Raw genomic sequence first — 22,703 nt, 5'->3', positions numbered from 1 at the left:
GGGAGCCGCCCCGCTGCACGCTGGGCCGCGTAGTTCCCGCAGGCCTCACTCCAGGCTAGAGCAAGAGCGGACGTGGGCAGCTCCTTTTAAGGCTCGCGAGGGGCCGACCATGAACCGCTTGATGGGGAAAAAGTCGGTAACACCGGTCCAAACGCGTAGGGCCAAGGTTCCCCTTGCCCTTGCGGGAAACACGGAAGGAAGAAGTCAGCCAGCCACCTTTCCTCTTAGGTCCCATTCAGAAATTGGGCGGAGAGGCGGGCTTGACAGTGTTTCCCCTTTAAGGGGGGGCGGGGCGCAGCCTGCCGTTTGGCTGCCCTCCCGCGCCTTCACCCCCCCGCAGAGGGCTGACGGACCAATCGCCCGGTCGGCGGAGGGAAGGCGGGAGAATGCGAACCCTCCGGTAGGGCGGTAGGGGCGGGCCCCCGGCCTTATTAGGAGCGAGTCCTGCGCAGGCGCAGAGGCGGTCGCCGCGGAGGGGCGGGGGCAGGCCAGTGAGAGACTCTCCGACAGGCACAGAGGGGGATCGGGAGAGAAGGGGCAGCTAGGGGCTTGTCATGGGGATCTGAGCTACGAGACGGCATTGATAGCACCCGGGGACCCCGACGGAGACAAGAAGTGTCAGCGCGCGGGCCCCTAGCGCCAGCTCCGCTCGGGGATCCCCGCTGCTCTTGTCCAGGGGAGGGAGGAGAGAAAGGAGGGAGCCCGGGTGTCGCCCCGCCCCTGGGCTCGTTACCGCGGGGGCGGGGAGTGAGAGCTTCTTGTGCGGTGAGTGGAGACCGGGGGACTCGGTTGTGCCCTCTCGAGCGGCCGCCGGTGTCCCCGCGGCGCCGGGCTGCTGGGCGGGGGAACCGCGGCGGCCGTGGCTGTTGCATGTGCGGCTGCTGGATGCAGAGGCGGCGGCGGCGGCGGCCGCGGGGAGCAGCAGCAGCGACGGCAGGATGTTAGGGCAGCAGCAGCAACAGCAGCTGTACTCGTCGGCCACGCTCCTGACGGGGGAGCGGAGTCGGCTACTCACCTGCTACGTGCAGGACTACCTCGAGTGCGTGGAGTCGCTGCCCCACGACATGCAGAGGAACGTGTCTGTACTGCGAGAGCTGGACAACAAATATCAAGGTAGGGCCCGCGAGGCTGCCTGCGCGGGCCTGCCCCCCGCCCGGATCCTCCGTTCCTCGCCGGTCGCGGCCGCTCGGAGCCTGCTCGGGCAAGTGCCACTTTCCCTTTCTCCTGTGACAGTTTCCCGAGTGCACAGACCGGTCTGGTGTGGGGGACGCGGAAGCGGGTCGGCAGGGCGGGTGCGTAGCCTTCCCTTCCTCCTTGCGGGAAGACGAGGACTTCTGTGGGGTCGTGGGGGCGGGGGCTACTCGTCAGCCTCTACTGCAGCCCCGGCGGCGGCAACTGCTGTGCAGGGGAATCAGCCATTTTAAGCTGCAAGCATTCGTTCTGGTGCCTACCTGCCCCGGACAGCGGACCCTCCCACTCTGGCGAGGGAGCGGGTGAAAGGCAGCCTCCCGCCGGACCGCGGGCCTGGCTCTGCCCACCCTGCGGGGGCCCTCACACCTAGGCAGATGCCTTGGAACGTGCGGGGGGAGGGGGTGAGAGAGGGCGGCGAAGGCGGCCTGCGGGGACATCCCTCCCTCTGCGCTCCAGCTCCCAGCTCGGGATAGAGCTGTCGGGTCCCCTCTGCCTCCGGGAAAAGTTCCTGGCTACTCGGTGCTGCAGCCTTTCCCAGGGCTTTCAGCCTAGTGGTTAAAGAGGAAGGTCCCCCGCAGGGAAGGAAAAGGAGGGGGAGTGTGTGGCCGGAGGCCCCCTCCTTGCCCCTGGGGGCGGGGCCCTGCGGCCATGACGTAGGACGTGGGAGGGGCGTGCGCGCACTCCCCATCCTGGAAAATGGTGGTCGGAGGGACTTAGGCTGAGCTGGGCGCTCCGGAGGGGTCGAGGCCGTGCAGGGCATCCGCTCGGCCCCAGCAGAGTCAGTGCTTGGGTCTGCGAGATGTTTGTTGTGATGTTTCGAATCTCTTGATCAACCAGTGAATCAAGAGGAGGACACAGCTGCTGGGACTGTCGCTGACCCTAGCACCTCGTAGGTTCCGGGCCGTGTCACTTCCGGGCCCCAGGAGGAAGTGAGTTGGTTGACTGGGCAACCGCCTGGCGTCCCTTCACCCCTGCCCCGATCCTCCGCCAAGTTTAAGTGATGCGGCTGAAACCACTACAGCTAGGACAGACCCTCAAGCTTCCTTACAGACTGTTGTTTATTATGTACTGTCAGTGGATCTTTGTCTACTACTAGAGTGCGAGCAGTTTACATGAGGAAATGTTTTGCGTTCAATAACCCCGAATCAAGGAAGAGACCTTGAATCTAATGTGGAAACAGCCATATGAATTTTTAAAATAACCTTTATATCGGTTCTCTGTTTCTGTAAACACGTTACTAATCCTATGGTTTAGTCTCTAAGGAATTCACTACTGGAATGATAACGTTGGCCTGTAGCATATTAGAACATTTAAGTATCTCTGTTTTTGTATCGATAAATTTGTTTTGTAAATTCGTATGATTGGTAGGACTGATCTCTGTTGAGGTGAGGAGAATTAACACTAATTAGTTACTGTATAGCAATTACTGCGCCAGGTGCAGGCCATTACATAAGGAAAAACTTTTTTCTCTTTAGACAGTCTCAAGCTGTCACCCTGGGTAGAGTGCCTTAGCGTCATAGCTCACAACAACCTCCAACTCGTGCTCAAGCGATGCTCTTGCCTCAGTTTTTTTCTATTTTTAATAATGACGAGGGCCACGCTTTTCCTCAGGCTGGTCTCGAAGTTGTGAGCTCAAGCAATCCACCTGCCTAGGCCTCCCAGAGTGCTAGGATTACAGGCTTGAGCCACCGCGCCCAGCCTGTAAAAACTCATTTTACAGCTAAATTAAAATTTACAAAGAGTTTAAGTAACTTGTCCCCTGGATTAGATGGAGAATATTTGACTGTAAAGCCTGCGACTTTAGATGCACATCCTTGTTTTCAAATATTTTAACTTTTTTTAAAAAATAAGAGCTACCGAATGATACTTCCTATACACATGGAGTACATATGTGTATGGTAACCCAAAAATGATCATCTGGGCTTAAGAATTGTATATTGAACCTTTTTAGTTTTTCAGATAACACCGAAGTTTGTGGAGCTTGTAGGTTTTTACATTTCTTTAAAAGTACATGTTTGGCCTGTAATCCCAGCACTCTGGGAGGCCAAGGCTGGTGGATCCCCTGAGTTCACGAGTTCCAGACCAGTCTGAGCAAGAGTGAGACTCCTGGGCGGCGCCTGTGGCTCAGTCGGTAGGGCGCCCGCCCCATATGCCGAGGGTGGCGGGTTCAAACCCGGCTCCGGCCAAACTGCAACCAAAAAATAGCCAGGCGTTGTGGCAGGCGCCTGTAGCCCCAGCTACTCGAGAGGCTGAGGCAAGAGAATTGCTTAAGCTCAGGATTTGGAGGTTGCTGTGAGCTGGGTGAGGTCACAGCACTCTACCGAGGGCCATAAAGTGAGACTCTGTCTCTACAAAAAAAAAAAAAAAAAGGAGTGAGACTCCTGCCTAAAAAAGTAGCCAGGCATTGTGGCAGTCGCTTGTAGTCCCGGCTCGTTGGGAGGCTGAGGCAAGAGAATTGCTTGAGTGCAAGAATTAGAGGTTACTGTGAGCTAGGACGCCAGAGCACTCTACCCCAGCGCTACAAAGTGAGGCTCTGTCTCAAAAAAAAATAAAAAAGCACATGTTTTCCTTTACAAAAGTTAAGCTATTTAAAATTAGGGAAGGAGGGCAGTGCCTGTGGCTCAAGGGAGTAGGGCGCTGGCCCCATATGCCAGAGGTGGCGGGTTCAAGCCCAACCCTAGCCAAAAACTGGAAAAAAAAAAAAAAATTAGGGAAGGACACTATAATTTGTTTACAGGGAAATCTGTTATCTGGTCCTCTATAATTATCATAAGTAGCTCTTGTAACATGATATTGTACCAGTATTGTACAACATTGAGAGATTATAAAAATCCTCAACTTGTTAAGATTTTTATAAATTTTAAGATTAATATGAAAATAGTTATAGTTCTCACTCCATGAACGTAGTTTCTGAACTCAACAGCTTTATATTTATAAACTTTATATACTTTTGTGTACTTGGTTCACATTACATATTTTTTATTTCTTCACTGGTTCTTAAGTATTTTCTGGTTTTGGATCTAATATTTAATAACAGTATTTAGTGATATAGATTATATATGCAATCAAATAAGTTTCTGTCCTGCCTATTTGAGACATTCTCTGAAATTACCGAATAATCTATAAAATAGAGAAAGAAGAAAATTTCACAATGAATGAAGTATTTGTTATGGGATATGGTGTTAGAGAACCTTTGTTTTTGTTCCGGTCTTCTCATTCATAATTTCTTGGGTAAATAACCCTGGAGTTAAAATTTAATGTTTAATTTCCTGTGGTTTATAGAATTTGCGTTAACTGTGGGATGAGACATACAGTTCTGACATTGTTCAGAGTCTGGGGTTCATACCTCTTGAGTTTCATTTTCTTTCTTTATTTTTTTTTTTTTGTAGAGACAGAGTTTCACTTTATGGCCCTCGGTAGAGTGCCGTGGCCTCACACAGCTCACAGCAACCTCCAACTCCTGGGCTTAAGCGATTCTCTTGCCTCAGCCTCCCGAGTAGCTGGGACTACAGGTGCCCGCCACAACGCCCGGCTATATTTTTTGCAGTTTGGCAGGGGCCGGGTTTGAACCCTCCACCCTCGGTATATGGGGCCGGCGCCTTACCGACTGAGCCACAGGCGCCGCCCCTTGAGTTTCATTTTCTTCACTAGGGATTAACTGAGAAAATCTTTACCACATAGAAGGGGCTGAATACATGTTAATTTTCTTTCTTCTTCTTTTTTGTTGTTGTTGCAGTTTGGCCAGGGCCAGGTTCCAACCTGCCGCCGTCAGTATATGGGACCAGAACCCTACTCACTGCACCGCAGGCGCTGCCACCTTTTACTATATAATAAAGTGTTTTAAAAATGTGATTGGTGAGGCGGCGCCTGTGGCTCAAAGGAGTAGGGCGCCAGCCCCATATGCCGATGGTGGCAGAAAAAATAGGTGGCGGAAAAAATAGCCATTGTGGCGGGCGCCTGTAGTCCCAGCTACTTCGGAGGCTGAGGCAAGAGAATCGCTTAAGCCCAGGAATTGGAGGTTGCTGTGAGGTGCGACATCAGGTCACAGTACTCTACTGAGGGCGACAAAGTGAGATTCTGTCTCAAAAAAAAAAAAAGTGTGATTGGTACTAAAGTTATTGGAGAAAAAAATAAATTTTTATCTCATGTATATTATTAGTGTGCTGATATGTAATGTAATTTAGCTTCTAACATGATTATTAGATATAGAATATTTGAAATGAGGTTTTACCTTTTTAAAAATCCTCAAATTTTTTGTCTGAGGGGAAGATACCTGATTTCCTTATTTTTCCTGTAGGAAAATTAGATTCTTAAGAAATCTACTTAAATGTCTGAGCAAATGAGATCGATCTGAACTTTGTTCAGAAATACACAGTGAAGTATAGTGGCATTTTTGTCATGTACTCCAGGTTAAAGAGTTGTCCATTAAATGTGAGTTTTTGCAGTTTCTAGAGAGGAGCTAATTCATTAGAGTTGTGTTGAATAATCACTTTCTGTTACCTTATTTGCAGACAGCTATAGTGTATATATTTACTGGTCTAGCATTTCTCTTCATAATAATAATAATATTGGAGTATAAAGCAGTGCTGGTTAATGTGTATTGTATTATAAAAGTAGTTAGTGTGCCATGTGGTGTGATAAATTAAAAGTTAATTTTTGTTTCTCCACTTGTTAGTAGGACAGACCTCTTTCAGAAAACCTTATATCTTACAAGGGTAAGAAATAAAACAATTGTGGCGGTGCTTGTGGCTCAGTGAGTAGGGCGCTGGCCCCATATACTGAGGGTGGTGAGTTTGAACCCGGCCCTGGCCAAACTGCAGCAAAAAAATAGCTGGGCATTGTGGCCGGCACTTGTAGTCCTAGCTACTGGGGAGGATGAGGCAAGAGAATCGCCTAAGCCCAGGAGTTGGAGGTTGCTGTGAGCTCTGTGATGCCATGGCACTCTACCAAGGGCGATAAAGTGAGACTGTCTCTAAAAAATTAAATAAATAAAACAGTTGAATAAAATTAAATTTTTGGTGAAATCTGAATTTATATTTTCAATTATTTTATACCTTCTAGTGACTCAGCTATTTTTACTTGAGTTAAGTTAATGTCCCACGTGATATACAACTAAATCAGCAGTTCAGAAAGTTTAGGACTAACTGCTGAGTTATCTACAAAGGCAGAGTGATCCAGTGCTGACTTTACTATAATTTTGTCAGTGCCTTGGTCATGAACCAGAACCTACCCTGGAAATAGTAGAGTGCAATGGTGACCTAGTAGCTCAGTGCAACCTAAAACTCCTGGCTCAAGCTGTCTTCCTACCTTAGTCTCCTGAGTACCTGGGACTACAGGCATGTGCCACCATGGCTAATTTTTCTAGTTTTATTTATTTTTCTAAGACAGAGTCTCAAGCTGTCATCCTAGGTAGAGTGCCATAGCATCTTAGCTCACAGCAACTTCCAACTCTTGGGCTCAAGCAATCCTCTTGCCTTAGTTTTTCTATTTTTAGTAGAGATAGGGTCTTGTTCTTGCTCAAGCTGGTCTCGAACTCATGAGCCCACCTTCCTGGGTCTCCCAGAGTGCTAGGATTACAGGTATGAGCCACCATGCCTGGCCTAATTTTTCTAGTTTTATTAGAGACAGGGTCTCACTCTTGTTCAGGCTGGTCTTGAACTCTTGAGCTCAAGCAATCCTCCCACACATTAGTTTTATTTATAATGTCACTTTGGAGTTCAAAGGAGATATAAGTGATTTGGCACTAGGTAGACTCTAACAAAGCATATCGTATTCCTGCCCATTTGACTTTTGATTACTAATTATACATACATCTTTCATCTTTTTATTTTATTTTATTTTATTATTTATTTATTTATTTATTTATTGAGATAGAGCCTCAAGCTTTTGTCCTGGGTAGAGTGTTGTGGCATCATAGCTCACAGCAACCTCCAATTCCTTTCTTAAGTTCAAATACTATACTTAATCATTACTTTCTTTTTTTTTTTGAGACAGAGCCTCAAGCTGTCACCCTGGGTAGAGTGCTATGGCATCACAGCTCACAGCAACCTCCAACTCCTGGGCTCAAGCAATTCTTCTGCCTCTGCCTCCCAAGTAGCTGGGACTACAGGCATCTGCCACAGTGCCAGGCTATTTTTTGGTTGCAGCCGTCATCGTTGTTTGGCTGGCTTGCTGGATTCGAACCGGTCAGCTCAGGTGTACGTGGCTGACGCCTTAGCCACTTGAGCCATAGGCGCCTAGCCTCATCTTTTTATTTTTATATATTTATTTATTTTTTGAGACAGAGTCTTACTTTGTAGCCCTCGGTAGAGTGCCATGGCATCACAGCCTACAGCAACCTCAAACTCTTTGGCTTAAGGGATTCTTTTGCCTCAGCCTCCCAAGTAGCTGAGACTATAGGTGCCCGCTACAACACCTGGTTATTATTTTTTTTTTTGTAGAGACAGAGTCTCACTGTACCGCCCTTGGGTAGAGTGCCGTGGCATCACACGGCTCACAGCAACCTCTAACTCTTGGGCTTACGCGATTCTCTTGCCTCAGCCTCCCAAGCAGCTGGGACTACAGGCGCCCGCCACAACGCCCGGCTATTTTTTGTTGCAGTTTGGACGGGGCTGGGTTTGAACCCACCACCCTCGGCATATGGGGCCGGCGCCTTACTCACTGAGCCACAGGCGCCGCCCAACACCTGGTTATTTTTAAAGACAAGGTCTCACTCTAGGTCAAGCTAGTCTCCAACTTGTGCACTCAAGCAATCCACCGGCCCCGGCTGCCCAGACTTCTCATCTTTTTATATTTATTTATTTATTTATTTATTTTATTTATTTTTATTTTTTGTAGAGACAGAGTCTCACTTTATGGCCCTCGGTAGAATGCCGTGGCATCACACAGCTCACAGCAACCTTCAACTCCTGGGCTTAAGTGATTGTCTTGCCTCAGCCTCCCGAGTAGCTGGGACTACAGGCGCCCGCAACAACGCCCGGCTATTTTTTGGTTGCAGTTTGGCCGGGGCTGGTTTGAACCCGCCACCCTCGGTATATGGGGCTGGCACTTTACCGACTGAGCCACAGGCGCCACCCCTTCTCATCTTTTTTTTTGGTTTTTGGCCAGGGCTAGGTTCGAACCCGCCACCTCCTGCACATGGGACCAGTGCCCCACTCCTTGAGCCACAGGCACCACCCCCCTTCTCATCTTTTTAAATACAGATTAATGAGTAGTAGAGTTTTGTGTTCTGAGTACACTTTCACATTAGATAATATGGTCTGTGTATGGGAAATCATGTTAATGCATACATATACTCTATAGGAGTGCGCTTTTGTGGTTTGAGTTTTGACTACACCAATTCTGTGAAAATAACTAACTTGAAAATGTTATTTGTGCTAACATAATGATAACGTACTCACTTTTCTTTTTCTAGAAACATTAAAGGAAATTGATGATGTCTATGAAAAATATAAGAAAGAAGATGATTTAAACCAGAAAAAACGCCTACAGCAGCTTCTCCAGAGAGCATTAATCAATAGTCAAGAATTGGGAGATGAAAAAATTCAGATTGTCACACAGATGCTGGAATTGGTGGAAAATCGGGCCAGACAAATGGAATTGCATTCACAGTGTTTCCAAGATCCTGCTGAAAGTGAGCGAGCCTCAGAGAAAGCAAAGATGGATTCCAGCCAACCAGAAAGATCTTCCAGAAGACCCCGCAGACAGCGAACCAGTGAAAGCCGAGACTTATGTCACATGACAAATGGGATTGAAGACTGTGATGATCAGCCACCTAAGGAAAAGAAATCCAAGTCGGCAAAGAAAAAGAAACGTTCCAAGGCCAAGCAGGAAAGAGAAGCCTCACCTGTTGAGTTTGCAATAGATCCCAATGAACCCACATACTGTTTGTGCAACCAAGTGTCTTATGGAGAAATGATAGGATGTGACAATGAACAGTGTCCAATTGAATGGTTTCACTTTTCATGTGTTTCACTTACCTATAAACCAAAGGGGAAATGGTATTGCCCAAAGTGCAGAGGAGATAATGAGAAAACAATGGACAAAAGTACTGAAAAAACGAAAAAGGATAGACGATCGAGGTAGTAAAAGCCATCCATGTTTTAAAGGGTTATTTGTCTTTTATATAATTCGTTTACTTTCAGAAAATGTTTTAGGGTAAATGCATAAGACTATGCAATAATTTTTAATCATTAATATTAATGGTGTATTAAAAGTTGTTGTACATTGTCTGTGACCTTAATTTTCTGCACTGAATCACCAAATATTTTAAACTAGGTAGTCTTCAGATCACCTGATGGAAGGATCAGGGAACAGGGAGAGGGTGGTGTAAACAACAAACCATGCCTATTTCATTTTCACTTAAAACTACAATGCTATTTTTTTGGGTAAACAGGAAAGTTTTGCCAGCATCTTAGTTCTGTGTGCTTAAAAAAGTTTAGATGTAGGTGGAGTTTCTCTGTAAGCATCTTCGGTGATTAAAAACATGAACACTATGCCATTTAGAGCTTCTTTTTCTCTAGCCCCATTTATACACATACATATTCATCTCTAGTCTTCCAGGAATTTAAGGAACTAGAGATAAGAATAATATGGCATTCCATGAGGAATAATGTGCTCTTATTAGAGTATTTGCTGCTGTCTTTTCCTTAGTAGCATTTTGATACACTGTCAGTAGCCCATTTGTAAATGCCTTGCTGCTTCATAGAGAACATTTGCTCTAGTGCTTGATAAGGAAGTTGTTTTGTGCTTTCTCTTAATTGGGACACATAAGAATAATTAGGATACCCAAAAATGCAACCATTGGCTTATACTGGCACACTTTGGGTTATGTAGTATCATGGTTCAAGGTTGAGCAATTTAAAAATGCATCTTAATAATATTTTCCATGTGACCCACTGCTGGGATGGAAAGCCACAGGCCTATCAGTGGGAAAAAGGCATATACCAGTCTTTACATATTTCCTTTATGTCAAATAGTTGTTTTAAGTGGTTTGCTAGTGGCTATTGTTCATTTCTGTCCCAATCAGTGACTATACATTATTTTAAATAACAGTGCGTTCAACTTCTTAACTTTCTGGTATTGGTGCTGTTTGATGTTTTCACGTTTAATGAACTAATTTTATTATAACAATGCGATTAATGATGTCTTTGTAAATTGAATTTTCCAAGATTCTAATATTTTAAGGTTAAGCATCTTAATGGATATGTGTTGGTATGTTTAGAGAAAATTTTGGTTTGAGGTGGGCAGCAGATTGGCTGGTTCTTTAAAATATGTATAACATGCTTTTTATTCTTCATTTCTTCCTAATCTGATCTTGATTGTTTTTGATTAATATGTGAAAAATCCTGTCTGCTTATTTGGGGAAAAAAATGCTTTTTTCTCTTCTAGCTCTCCTGTGTGACTTTTAGGCATGTTATTTCATCTTATCTGGGTGTCAGGGTCATTCATCTATAAAATCATTTGGCTTAAATATGTCCAAGATTCTTTTAAAATTGATAGTATTTGCCACTGTAGTAAGGATGTTAATAATGAGATGACATTTTTCTCTTGCATGAATTTTGTCTTTGTTTTGAGATATGAAGACAGTCTAAAGGTAAGCTTAGAGATGGGTAAATCACACTAATGTGATTAGCTTCTGTCCTGCAGATATTTTGATTGATGACTGTAGCAAGTTGATTACTTTTGAGTGAGAAATATTAGATAGCCTAATTAATAATTTATTGTCTTAGAAGGCTAGGGAAGATGGCTCACTCCTGTAATCCTAGCACTCTAGGAGGTAGAGGTGGGAGGATCACTTGCGCTCAGGAGTTGGAGACCAGCCAGAGCAAGATCGAGGCCCTGTCTCTCCTAAAAGGGAATTAGCTGGATGTGATGATAGGTGCCTATAGTCCCAGCTACTTGGGAGGCTGACGCAGGAAGATCACTTCAACCCAGGAGATTGAGGTTGCTGTGAGCTCAGCTGACACCATGACACTCTAGCCCTGGGGTAACAGAATCTTCCCCCAAAAAACAAAACAGTAATTTATTGTCTTAGTTGAGTTGTAAAAAAAAATTCTTTTCCTTTTGAGAGCATTTTGCTTTGGTGATTACAGCCAGAATGAACCTATTTACCTGACACCATTAAAAATACTAGCATGTGGCTCAAGCAGCTAAGGCAACAGCCACATACACCAGAGCTGGCAGGTTCAAATCCAGCCCTGGCCTGCCAAACAACGACAGCTGCAACCAAAAAATGGCCAGGCATTGTGGTAGGCGCCTGTAGTCCCAGCTACTTGGGAGGCTGAGGCAAGAGAATCACTTAAGCCCAAGAGTGAGGTTGCTGTGAGCTATGATGCCACAGCACTGTACTGAAGGCAACATAGTGAGACTGTCTAAAAAAAAAATAATGCCAAAGTTTGGATTAGATTTAACAGGAAAACAATCTTGGACCATCCTGGAAAATGTACCCTCTTTAACACTTAATGTTGGGGGTGGCGCCTGTGGCTCAAGGAGTAGGGTCCCAGCCCCATATATACCAGAGGTGGAGGGTTCAAACCTGGCCCTGGCCAAAAACTGGAAAAAAACCCTCTAAAACCTAATGTTTGTGACAGTTTTATTATCTATTTATTTGAGACAGAGTCTCAAGCTGTCGCCTGGGTAGAGTGCTGTAGCATCATAGTTCACAGCAACCTCCAAATCTTGAGCCTGGGCGATCCTCTTGCCTCGCTTTTTCTATTTTTTTATTAGAGACGGAGTCTCGCTCTTTCTCAGGCTGGTCTCAAACCTGTGAGCTCAACCAATCCACCCGCGTCGGCCTCCCAGAGTGCTAGGATTACATGCCTGAGCCATCATGCCTGGCCTGAGTTATATTTTGTATTCTATATCTTTTAGGAAATAGAAATCTTTTTTTTTTTTTTTTTTTTTTTTTTTTGCGGTTTTTTGGCCAGGGCTGGTTGTGAACCCGCCACCTCCAGCATATGGGGCTGGCACCCTACCCCTTTGAGCCACAGGCGCCGCCCAGGAAATAGAAATCTTAAACTTGCATAACCTTGTGACTGGGATTCTAGATCTCATAAACCACCTTATATCATAGTTACAAACTCATACTATATATCAATGGCTCCCAAACTTACCACACATTATTATTATTTGTTAAGCAGGCCAGGGTCAGATTTTAACCCACCACCTGTCGTCCACAGAGCATTAGAAAAATTCCTTGGAAGCTTCAAAAGATACTGATTCATACCTGTGCCCCACCCGTAACGATTGTGATTTAATTCATTTAGAATGTGGCTTAAGTCTTGGAATTTAAAAAATCTCCCCATTCTAATGTAAAGAAAAGTTTTAGAACTACTACCACATTTTGAAAAGTTGAACCTATTAAAAACTGCTGGTAGATTCGCTACATCCAGATTTGTGCAACTCTGAGCACATACAAATTCAAGTGTAACCCCTGCTCCCTGCCATTCCACCCCCAGTGCTTGAATACTCAGCATTTGAGTGCTTATGTGCCATGCACTGTTTAAGCAGAAAAAGTCTCCGTTCATGGACTATATGTTCTAGTGGAAGAGTCAGATGCACACAACGTCAGGTAACTGTTTTAAGTGCTGAAATGAAAGTAAAGGGATGGAAATAAAGAGGGAAGATGAGTATTTAATTATGGTGATTAAATAAGGTTTCTCTAAGGAGGTAATCTCTGAGTGAAACAAGAGGCAGGCAGAGATTTGGGGAAGAGAGGAGGGAGCAAGCTTGGCTAATTGACTAAAGCAGTGCTTTAGAGCACAGTATGGAAGGGGCTAGAAAATGGAGACCCCTGGAAGCCATGATACAAAATCTGGGAAACCACTGAAGGGTTCTCAAGCATGGTCTGGTTTATATTCTTTAAAGATCTCTCTGTATCCTATGTGCAGAATTTATTGTAGGGAGCCTAAGTGAAAATGGAGAGATTTAGGAGACTCAGAATCTTTATTTGCATCAACAGCCATTGGTGGCTTGGACTAGGGTGGTGGCAGCTGCCATAGTGGAAAGTTATTATTATTATTATTTTTTAAAGTTACTCCCAGAAACAACTCAATATTTTTTTTTGGCCCGGGCTGGGTTTGAACCAGCCACCTCCAGCATATGGGGCTGGTGCCCTACTCCTTTGAGCCACAGGCGCCGCCCAGGAAAGATTATTTTAAAGGCACAGCCTGTAGGACTTAGGCCCAGGGATTGGAAAGCAAAGAGGTGACAATGGTGACTGGTTGTTGACCTCAGGAGGAAAAAAAGTGAGGAATTTCGTTTTGTATTTAGGTTTGAGATACCTAATCGATTTCTAGTAGAATCCAGCAGGGGGTCCTTAATATAACCGGATTTGGGGGGAGTATTGGACAACATTTGGAGTTTGAAAGCACATGACTGAAATTACTCAGGCAGTTACAGCATCTCAAATTTTAATATGCAGATAAGTCACTTCATTTTGTTAAAGTGTAGACTATGATTCAGTAGGTCTGGTATGGGGCCTGAGCTTCTGCCTGTCCCAAGAAGCTTCTCGGATGCTGGTCCATGGTCCACAGTTTGAGTAGCAACCGAGTAAATCTAGAAGAAGGAGGGTTAAGCAGAAGAACCCAGGAGCCCTGTGTGTTCACCACAGGGTCATCTTCCTTCCTTTCAGGAAGGAAGTCATCAACTCCTTTAAGTGCTGTTCACCTAACATAGCACACTGAGAGGTAACATCAATTGCTGTTGAATTTAACAAACTAGAAATTTGGAGACTCAAGGCATGTTTAGAGAGGATTGTGAGAAGGAGCTTGAAGTAAAGACAGCCACTATACACTCAAGCTTTCTTGTAAGAGGGAATAGCTGAGGGAGAGGTGAGCTAAGGGACAATTTAACTTTTTTTTTTTTTTTTTTTGTAGAGACAGAGTTTCACTTTATGGCCCTGGGTAAAGTGCCGTGGCATCACACAGCTCACACCAACCTCCAACTCCTGGACTTAAGCAATTCTCTTGCCTCAGCCTCCCGAGCAGCTGGGACTACAGGCGCCTGCCACAACGCCCGGCTATTTTTTTGTTGCAGTTTGGCCAGGGCCGGGTTTGAACCCGCCACCCTCGTTATATGGGGCCGGCGCCTTACTGACTGAGCCACAGGTGCCGCCCAGGGACAATTTAACTTTTAAGATGTGACTTTGTTGCATGAAGACAAGGCCCAACAGAGAGAAAGAACACCCAAACACCACGTTTGTAAGAGGAAGGGCTTTATTCACCAGCCGGGAGCTTACAGCATGGAAGAATTCCAAATGGCCAAGCTCCCCGACTGCCTTGGTGTTTCCCTTTTTATTGACAGTCAAAAAGTTCCACCCCACAGGTACCCTTCTCATTGGCCAGTTTGAATCAAGCGGGAGATGCTTTTCCAGCCCCTACAGAACTACAGGATTTCACAGAACTTGGAAATTTCCAAGTTTCAGAAAGTTAAGTTTACAAATCCCCAAGAGCTGAGTCACGGTGGAGAGGACCCTGCATGTGTATACTTCTGGTCTTGAGAAGACCTGTTCTCTTAGACTCAACCTTCTGGGCTATCCTCTCTCAACTTAATGCCACTAATATGGCATGATTTTATGTTGATTGGAATATTCTGTTAGAAGGGGACAAGTGAATGCTGTAGGGGGATTCTTGGGGGAGTGAGATCTGAATGGGCATGTGAGACAGCTGAGATCTGGGACTTAGGAGGGTTTGTTTCAGCAGGCAAGGACAGTTCATTGTCCATGTCAAAAGAGAAGGCACGATTTTTTTTTTTTTTTGTAGAGACAGAGTCTCACTTTATGGCCCTCGGTAGAGTGCCATGGCCTCACACGGCTCACAGCAACCTCCAACTCCTGGGCTTAAGCAATTCTCTTGCCTCAGCCTCCCGAGTAGCTGGGACTACAGGCGCCCGCCACAACGCCCGGCTATTTTTTGGTTGCAGTTTGGCCAGGGCCGGGTTTGAACCCGCCACCCTCGGTATATGGGGCTGGCGCCTTACCGACTGAGCCACAGGCACTGCCCGAGAAGGCACTATTTTTATTCACTTACTCAAATATTTATTGTGCCCCTATTTCCAAGACATTGTTTTAGGTACTGGGGATAAAGCAGTAACCAATTCAGTAACTTAATGGAGCTTAGACCTGAATATGGGGTATAGGGAGACAGATTGCTAAATTTGATGTTGGGGAAACGCGACCCATCCTACTCTTGTGATGTTGGAAGTCTCAGAACTAGAGGTGGACATGAAGTGGCACTCTGGAGAGCAGGAAAGTGAATAGACTGGGAATGCCAGTTGGAACCATGGGTGAGCTGCAGGTTTGGGTCATAACTTTAAATGAGCCAGTAAACTCATTCTATTATCTGGCATAAACAAAGAGAGAAACATATAAAATAACTTTCAAAACTCTAGGGGCCAGGCGGGGTGGCTCACGCCTGTAATACCAGCACTCTGGGAGGCCAAGGCAGGATACCCTGAGCTCAGGAGTTTGAAACCAGCCTGAGCAAGAGCCTCGTCTACTAAAAATAGAAAAAATAGCCAGGCACTGTGGTGGGTGCCTGTACTCCCAACTACTTGGGAGGCTAAGTCAGGAGGATCACTAATTTTTTAATTTTTTTTTTTTTTTTTGGAAACAGAGTCTCACTATGTCACCCTAGGTAGAGTGCTCTGGTGTCACAGCTGATAGCAACCTCAAATTCCTGGGCTTAAGCGATTCTCTTGCCTCAGCCTTCTAAGTAGCTGGGAATACAGATGCCTGCCACAATGCCAGCTTTTTTTTTTTTTTTTTTAGTTGTCATTGTTTAGCAGTCCTAGCCGGGTTCAAACCCACTAGCCCTGGTGTATGTGGCCGGTGCCCTAACCACTGAGCTATGGGTGCTGAGCCAGGAGGATCACTTGAGCTCAGGAGTTTGAGGTTGCTGTGAGCTGTCACCAGGGCACTCTAGCCTGGGTAACCAAGCCAGACTCAGAAAAAAAAAAAATCTCTCTACAGTAATCCAGAAAAATTGCCTGCTTTTTTATATACCAATCTTTTTTATATACCCAGAGAGAGGTATATCTCTGAGGTATATCTCTGGGGTAATCTCCCCAATCTTTTTTATATACCCAGAGAGAGGTTTCCTCTGAGGACTCTGTCCACATTATTCCACCCGAGAAGGAGAGGAGCACATCTTCTGTAGGAGCAGATGACTCTTTCCGAATCAAGTACTTACAGTTTGATGTTCAAAATTTAAAATTTAGGCCAGGCGGCTAATGCCTGTAATCCTAGCACGTTGTTGGGGGGGGGGGGGAGGAGCTGAGGCGGGTGGATTGCTTCAGTTCAGGAGTTTGAGACCAGCCTGAGCCAGAGGGAGACACCATCTCTAAAAAAACCAGCCAGCATGGGCGGCACCTGTGGCTCAAAGGAGTCGGGTGCCGGGTCCATATGCCGGAGGTGGTGGGTTCAAACCCAGCCCTGGCCAAAAACTGCAAAAGAAAAAAACTAGCCAGCTTTGTGGCGGGCGCCTATAGTCCCAGCTACTCAGGAGGCTGAGGCAAGAGAATCTCTTGAGCCCAAGAGTTTGAAGTTGCTGTGAGCTATGAGGCCATGTTGTCATTGTTGCATTGTTGTTTAGCAGGCCCGGGCTGGGTTTGAACCCACCAGCCCTGGTGCATGTGTCTGGTGCCCTAACCACTGAGCTACAAGTGCCAAGCCTAAAGAGAATTTTCTTGTGGCTCATGCCTGTAATCCTAGCACTCTGGAAATCCAGGGTGGGAGGATCCCTTGAGTTCAGGAGTTCTAACCACCCTGAGCAAGAGCAAGCCCCTGTCTCTACTAAAAATAGAAAAACTAGCCAGGGGTGGTGGTAGGTGCCTGTAGTCCCAGATACTGGGGAGGCTGAGGCAAGAGAATCACTTGAGCCCAAGAGACTATGAAGTATGAGGCCCTGGCACTCTACTGAGGGCAACAAAGTGAGACTCTGTTTCAAAAACAAAGAATTTTTTTGAATACTACCTTACCATCCTACTCTGAGAAAATTTAAGCAATAGAAAGTTAACCACTGCCGTTTTTTGACTATCAGTGTAAAACAGAAATATTGGCTCAGCACCTGTAGCTCAGCGGCTAGGGCGCCAGCCACGTACACCAGAGCTGACGGGTTTGAACCCAGCCCAGGTCTGCCAAATAACAATGATAACCGGGCGTTGTGGCGGGCACCTGTAGTCCCAGCTACTAGGGAGGCTGAGGCAACAGAATCACTTAAGCCCAAGAGTTGGAGGTTGCTGTGAGCTGTGACACCATGGCATTCTACCCAGGGTGACATAGTGAGAATCCATCTCAAAAAAAAAAAAAAAAACCAAAAAAAGAATATTAACATTCCTTAGTTTTCAAAGGCATTTATCTAGCTACATGCAGATGGAGCTTACCTCTTAATAAGGGTTTCTGTAAATCCTGTAAGATATTGACCAGCAGTGGCTCAGTGCCTGTAGCTTAAGCTGCTAAGGCACCAGCTACATACACTGGAGCTGGAGGGTTCGAATCCAGGCCGGGCCGCCAAACAATGACAACTATAATCAAAAATAGCTAGGCCTTGTGGCGGGCTCCTGTGGTCCCAGCTACTTGGGAGGCTGAGGCAAGAGGATTGCTTAAGCCCAAGAGTTTGAGGTTGCAATGAACAGTGACTCCACAGCACTCTACCCAGGGCGATAGCTTGAGACTGTGTCTCCAAAAAAGAAAAAAAAATACTGAAGATACTGACCTGCATTATCTATATCAGTAGTAGGCATAAATGACATTTCTAGACCCTACTAGAGTTTCTAGTCCTATTTGTTTTCTGAGAATGAAAAATTGGCAGCTCCTCCAATGGTTCTCTTTGGGATTTGAGAGAAATTTCTTGGGCTATCCTTATAATATTCGCTTTGGGGTCCAGACCAGAAAAAAAAATCCTTAGAATTATCCAGATGACTTCCTTAGTAACCTACTTGCTAGTGAGTTCTTGATTTAGCACTGTCTGTTAGAAACACAAAATTCAAATTTCCTTACAAATTGGATAATGACATAGACATTTGTCATAACTGAAAAAATGAGATTTTTAGTATAGCAGTATCTTTTTGGTATTTTGGTCAGCTGGGCACCCTTTAAGCACTAGTCTTTCAAATTTTAATTGTTTTGGATAAAAATTGTCCTTTCCTCTTAAATATGTCCTTAAATCCTTGCCTGATAGTAGAACAAAAACAAGTATTTAATATGTGCAGCCTTTGACTCAGCACCATGTTATTACACAGTGGTATCTTTACATTTTACTTCAGTATGGAGGGCCATTTATATCTATACTTGTTTCAGACTTATTTTTAAAATGAATTTGGCTTGGGCGGCGCCTGTGGCTCAGTGAGTAGGGCGCCGGCCCCATATGCCAAGGGTGGCGGGTTCAAACCCAGCCCCGGCCAAACTGCAACAAAAAAATAGCCGGGCGTTGTGGCGGGCGCCTGTAGTCTCAGCTGCTCGGGAGGCTGAGGCAAGAGAATCACGTAAGCCCAAGAGTTAGAGGTTGCTGTGAGCCGTGTGACGCCACGGCACTCTACCAGAGGGCGGTACAGTGAGACTCTGTCTCTACAAAAAAAAAAAAAAAAATGAATTTGGCTGTGCCAGGCACAGTGGCTCACACCTGTAATCCTAGTACTCTGGGAGGCTGAGGCAGGTGGACTGCTTGAGCTCACAGGTTTGAGACCAGCCTGAGCCAGATTGAGACCTCATCTCTAAAAAAAAATAGCCGGGTGTGATGGCAGATGCCTGTAGTCCCAGCTACTTGGGAGGCTGAGGCAAAAGAATTACTTGAGCCAAGGGTTAGAGGTTGCTGTGAGCTGTGACGCTACAGCACTCTACCAAGGGCAACAAAGTGAGACTCTTGTCTCCAAAAAAATGTAATAATAAATAAATTTGGCTGCTGTTAATGGTTTTCATTCTTCCTTGCTTCTAAGACTGTCTGCCTGGTAACTTTGTATTCCTCTTTTAGTTCATGCCTGTTGGAAAAGCATTTGGTCAAATTTGTGTTTAGCTTAAGAATAAAAAGATTCTTGCTTGGCACCATAGTTCAGTGGCTAGGGAGCCAGCCACATACACCAGAGCTGGCGGGTTCCAATCCAACCCGGACCAACTACAACCAAAAAATAGCTGGGCATTGTGGCCGGCGCCTGTAGTCTGAGCTACTTGGCAGGCTGAGAGAAGAGAGAGAATCGCTTAAGCCCAAAAGTTTGAGGTTGCTGTGAGCTGCAATGGTACAGCACTCTACCAAGGGCGCGACATAGTGAGACTCTTGTCTTTAAAAAAAAAATAAAAAGATTCTGAGAAAATATCTAGTGCTTGAGTTTCAATGTAAGGTTTTGGTCTTTTATTTTTATTGATTGGTTGATTAATGGATGGATTTTTTTTTAATTTTTTTTTTTTTGTAGAGACAGAGTCTCACTGTACCGCCCTCGGGTAGAGTGCCATGATGTCACACGGCTCACAGCAACCTCTAACTCTTGGGCTTACGCGATTCTCTTGCCTCAGCCTCCCAAGCAGCTGGGACTACAGGCGCCCGCCACAACACCCGGCTGTTTTTTTGTTGCAGTTTGGCCAGGGCTGAGTTTGAACCCGCTACCCTCAGCATATGGGGCCGGCGCCCTACTCACTGAGCCACAGGCGCCACCCATAATGGATGGATTTTTGAGACAGAGTCTCAAGCTGTCACGCTGGGTAGAGTGCTGTGACGTTACAGCTCACAGCAACCTCAAACTGTTGGGCTTGAGCGAAAATGAGCAAACTTCCCTATGGCTAGTAAAAAGAGGAACAAAAACCCAGAAACGGCTCAGACCCGTTTCTCCACTCGTTAGTAGGACAGACCTCTTTCAGAAAGCCTTATATCTGGCTCGGTATATAATGTTGTTATATTGCCAGTCTTAAAAGCAAGAGAGAGGGCGGTGCCTGTGGCTCAAAGGAGTAGGGTGCTGGCCCCATATGCCCGGGTGGCAGGTTCAAACCCAGCCCCAGTTAGAAGTGCAAAAAACAGCGGCGCCTGTGGCTCAAGGAGTAGGGCGCCGGTCCCATGTGCCAGAAGTGGCGGGTTCAAACCTAGCCCCAGCCAAAAACCAAAAAAAAAATGAATTAAATTTTGGGCGGCACCTGTGGCTCAAGGATTAGGGCGCCGGTCCCATATGCAGGAGGTGGCGGGTTCAAACCCAGCCCCGGCCAAAAAAAAAAAAAAAAAAAACCACACACACAAAAAAAGCAAGAGAGTAAACAATGATGATAATAGCCCCACATCTCCTGTTAACTAAGGACCCATTTTGTGTGTGTTAACCTTTGTGGAAAAACTCCTCAAAAGGATTGTCTATTCTTTTATTTATTTATTTTATTAAATCATAGCTGTGTACATTGATATGATCATGGGGCATCATAGACTAGTTTCATAGACTGTTTGACACATTTTTTTTTTTTTGGGCGGGGCTGGGTTTGAACCCGCCACCTATGGCATATGGGACTGGCACCCTACTCCTTGAGCCACAGGCGCTGCCCCAGACACATTTTTTCACAATGGTTAACATAGCCTTCCTGGCATTTTCTTAATTATTGTGTTAAGACATTTACATTCCACATTTACTAAGTTTCGCATATAACCTTGTAAGATGCACCACAGGTGTAATAGGATCGTCTATTTTTGTTTCTCTTTGTCTTCAGCATTGAACTGCCTTTATATTATTCAATTTGATTAAAGTCTTGGCCATTATCTTTTGCTAGCATTTGACATGAATGATCATTTTTTCTTTTTCTTTTCTTTTCTTTTTGAGACAGAGCCTCAAGCTGTCACCCTGGGTAGAGTGCTGTGTCATCACAGCTCACAGCAACCTCCAATTCCTCAAGCGATTCTCCTGCCTCCACCTCTCAAGTAGCTGGGACTACAGGCAACCGCCACAATGCCCGGCTTTTTTTTTTTTTTTTTTGTAGAGACAGAGTCTCACTTTATGGCCCTCGGTAGAGTGCCATGGCATCACACAGCTCACAGTAACCTCCAACTCCTGGGCTTAAGCGATTCTCTTGCCTCAGCCTCCCGAGTAGCTGGGACTACAGGCGCCCGCCACAATGCCCAGCTATTTTTTGGTTGCAGTTCAGCCAGGGCCGTGTTTGAACCCACTACCCTCGGTATATGGGGCCGGCGCCTTACCAACTGAGCCACAGGCGCCACCCTTTTTTTTGGTTTTTGGCCAGGGCTGGGTTTGAACCCGCCACCTATGGCATATGGGACCGGCGCCCTACCCCTTGAGCCACAGGCGCCGCCCTTTTTTTTTGTTGTTGCAGCCGTCATTGTTGTTTGACGGGCCGGGGATGGATTCGAACCCACCAGCTTAGGTGTATGTGGCTGGCACCTTAGCCGCTTGAGCCACAGGCGCCGAGCCTCTGATCATTTTTTTCTTAAAATGTTCTTCCACTTACCCTCCAGAGTACAAAGTGCACTTGCTATGGAATATGCTCCAACAACAGACTATTTCTTCTTCATCTCCATCTCCTTTCCTGACTCTGCCCCTTCCTCCTATGCTAGGGCTTCAATGGTTGGTATCATCTACAGTCCACCCCCCAGGGGATCTTACCCTGTGTAGTGGCTTAAATACTTTTATAAACGCTTAAACACTTTTATACTCTGGTGACTCCCAACTTGTATCAGCAGCCCAGCCTTTGAGTGCAGATAAGCACATTCCCTGGCCCTCCACATGTCGGTCTGTCTGTGTGTCTAATGGGCCTGTCACACTTGACAATTACTTGTACTCCCTCCTAGCCATGAACTACTCTTTTCGTCTTCCTTTTTATGGTAAATATGAATTTTATTTACCATAAAATTTCATTTTATGAAAATTCCAGCTTTCAGTTGCATAGGCCAAAATCTTTTTATTTATTTATTTTTTGAGACAGAAACTCAAGCTGTCCCCCTGGGTAGGGCATCATAGCTCACATCAACCTCCAACTCTTGGGGTTAAGCAATTCTCTTGCCTCAGCCTCCCGACTACAAGTGCCTGCCACAATGCCTGGCTATTTTTTGGTTGTAGTTGTCATTGTTTGGCAGGCTCAGGTTGGATTTGAATCCACCAGCTCTGGTGTATGTGGCTGGCGCCCTAGCTGCTGAGCTACAAGCGCTGAATCTCTGGGGTTTTTTTTTTGAGACCAAGACTCTGTCACCCTGGTAGAGTGCTATGGCATCATCATAGCTCACCGCAACCTCCAACTCCTGAGCTCAAGCCAATCCTCCTGCCTTAGCCTTTCAAGTAGCTGGGACTATAGGTACCTGCCACCATGCCTGGCTAGTTTTTCCTATTTTTAATAGAAAAGGGATCTCACTCTTGCTGAGGCTGCTCTACAACTTCTGAGCTGAAGGGATCCACCTGCCTCCGCCTCCCAGAGTGCTGGAATTACTGAGCCACTGCACTAGGCCAGGCCAAACATCTTGGACTCATTTTTGACATTTTTTTCCCCTCTTATACTCCAAAAACAATTTGTCTGAAAATTCTGTCAGTCTTGCCTTCAAGAT

The 22,703-nt window shown here is 45.7% G+C and overlaps 1 protein-coding gene across 2 annotated transcripts; it reads left to right on the top strand.

The window, feature by feature from the left end:
* The first annotated feature begins 505 nt into the window (after window positions 1–505).
* On the top strand, window positions 506–16,423 carry ING2 (inhibitor of growth family member 2). Of its 2 annotated transcripts, XM_053584895.1 has the most exons (3): window positions 506–1,113; window positions 8,606–9,272; window positions 14,070–16,423. In XM_053584895.1, exons 1-3 carry the CDS (start codon window positions 939–941, stop codon window positions 14,098–14,100), a joined length of 873 nt encoding a protein of 290 aa, XP_053440870.1. In that variant the 5' UTR covers window positions 506–938; the 3' UTR covers window positions 14,101–16,423. The 2 variants fall into 2 exon arrangements, with proteins under 2 accessions (XP_053440870.1, XP_053440876.1); XM_053584901.1 differs by lacking the exon at window positions 14,070–16,423 and having other exon boundaries at window positions 507–1,113; window positions 8,606–9,420.
* The last annotated feature ends 6,280 nt before the right edge of the window (window positions 16,424–22,703 follow it).

The sequence above is a fragment of the Nycticebus coucang genome, chromosome 1 (assembly GCF_027406575.1).
Source record: "Nycticebus coucang isolate mNycCou1 chromosome 1, mNycCou1.pri, whole genome shotgun sequence".
NCBI classification, from domain to species: Eukaryota; Metazoa; Chordata; class Mammalia; order Primates; family Lorisidae; genus Nycticebus; species Nycticebus coucang.
This window is presented reverse-complemented; position numbering and strand designations above follow the sequence as displayed.

Excerpts from the sequence above, each read along its gene's own strand:
- ING2 (XM_053584895.1), top strand. The coding sequence starts at position 939 with ATGTTAGGGCAGCAGCAGCAACAGCAGCTGTACTCGTCGGCCACGCTC. Across the intron at positions 1,114-8,605 it reads GCTGGACAACAAATATCAAG|AAACATTAAAGGAAATTGAT; the intron begins GTAGGGCCCGCG and ends TTCTTTTTCTAG. Across the intron at positions 9,273-14,069 it reads AAAAAGGATAGACGATCGAG|AGACAGAGTTTCACTTTATG; the intron begins GTAGTAAAAGCC and ends TTTTTTTTGTAG.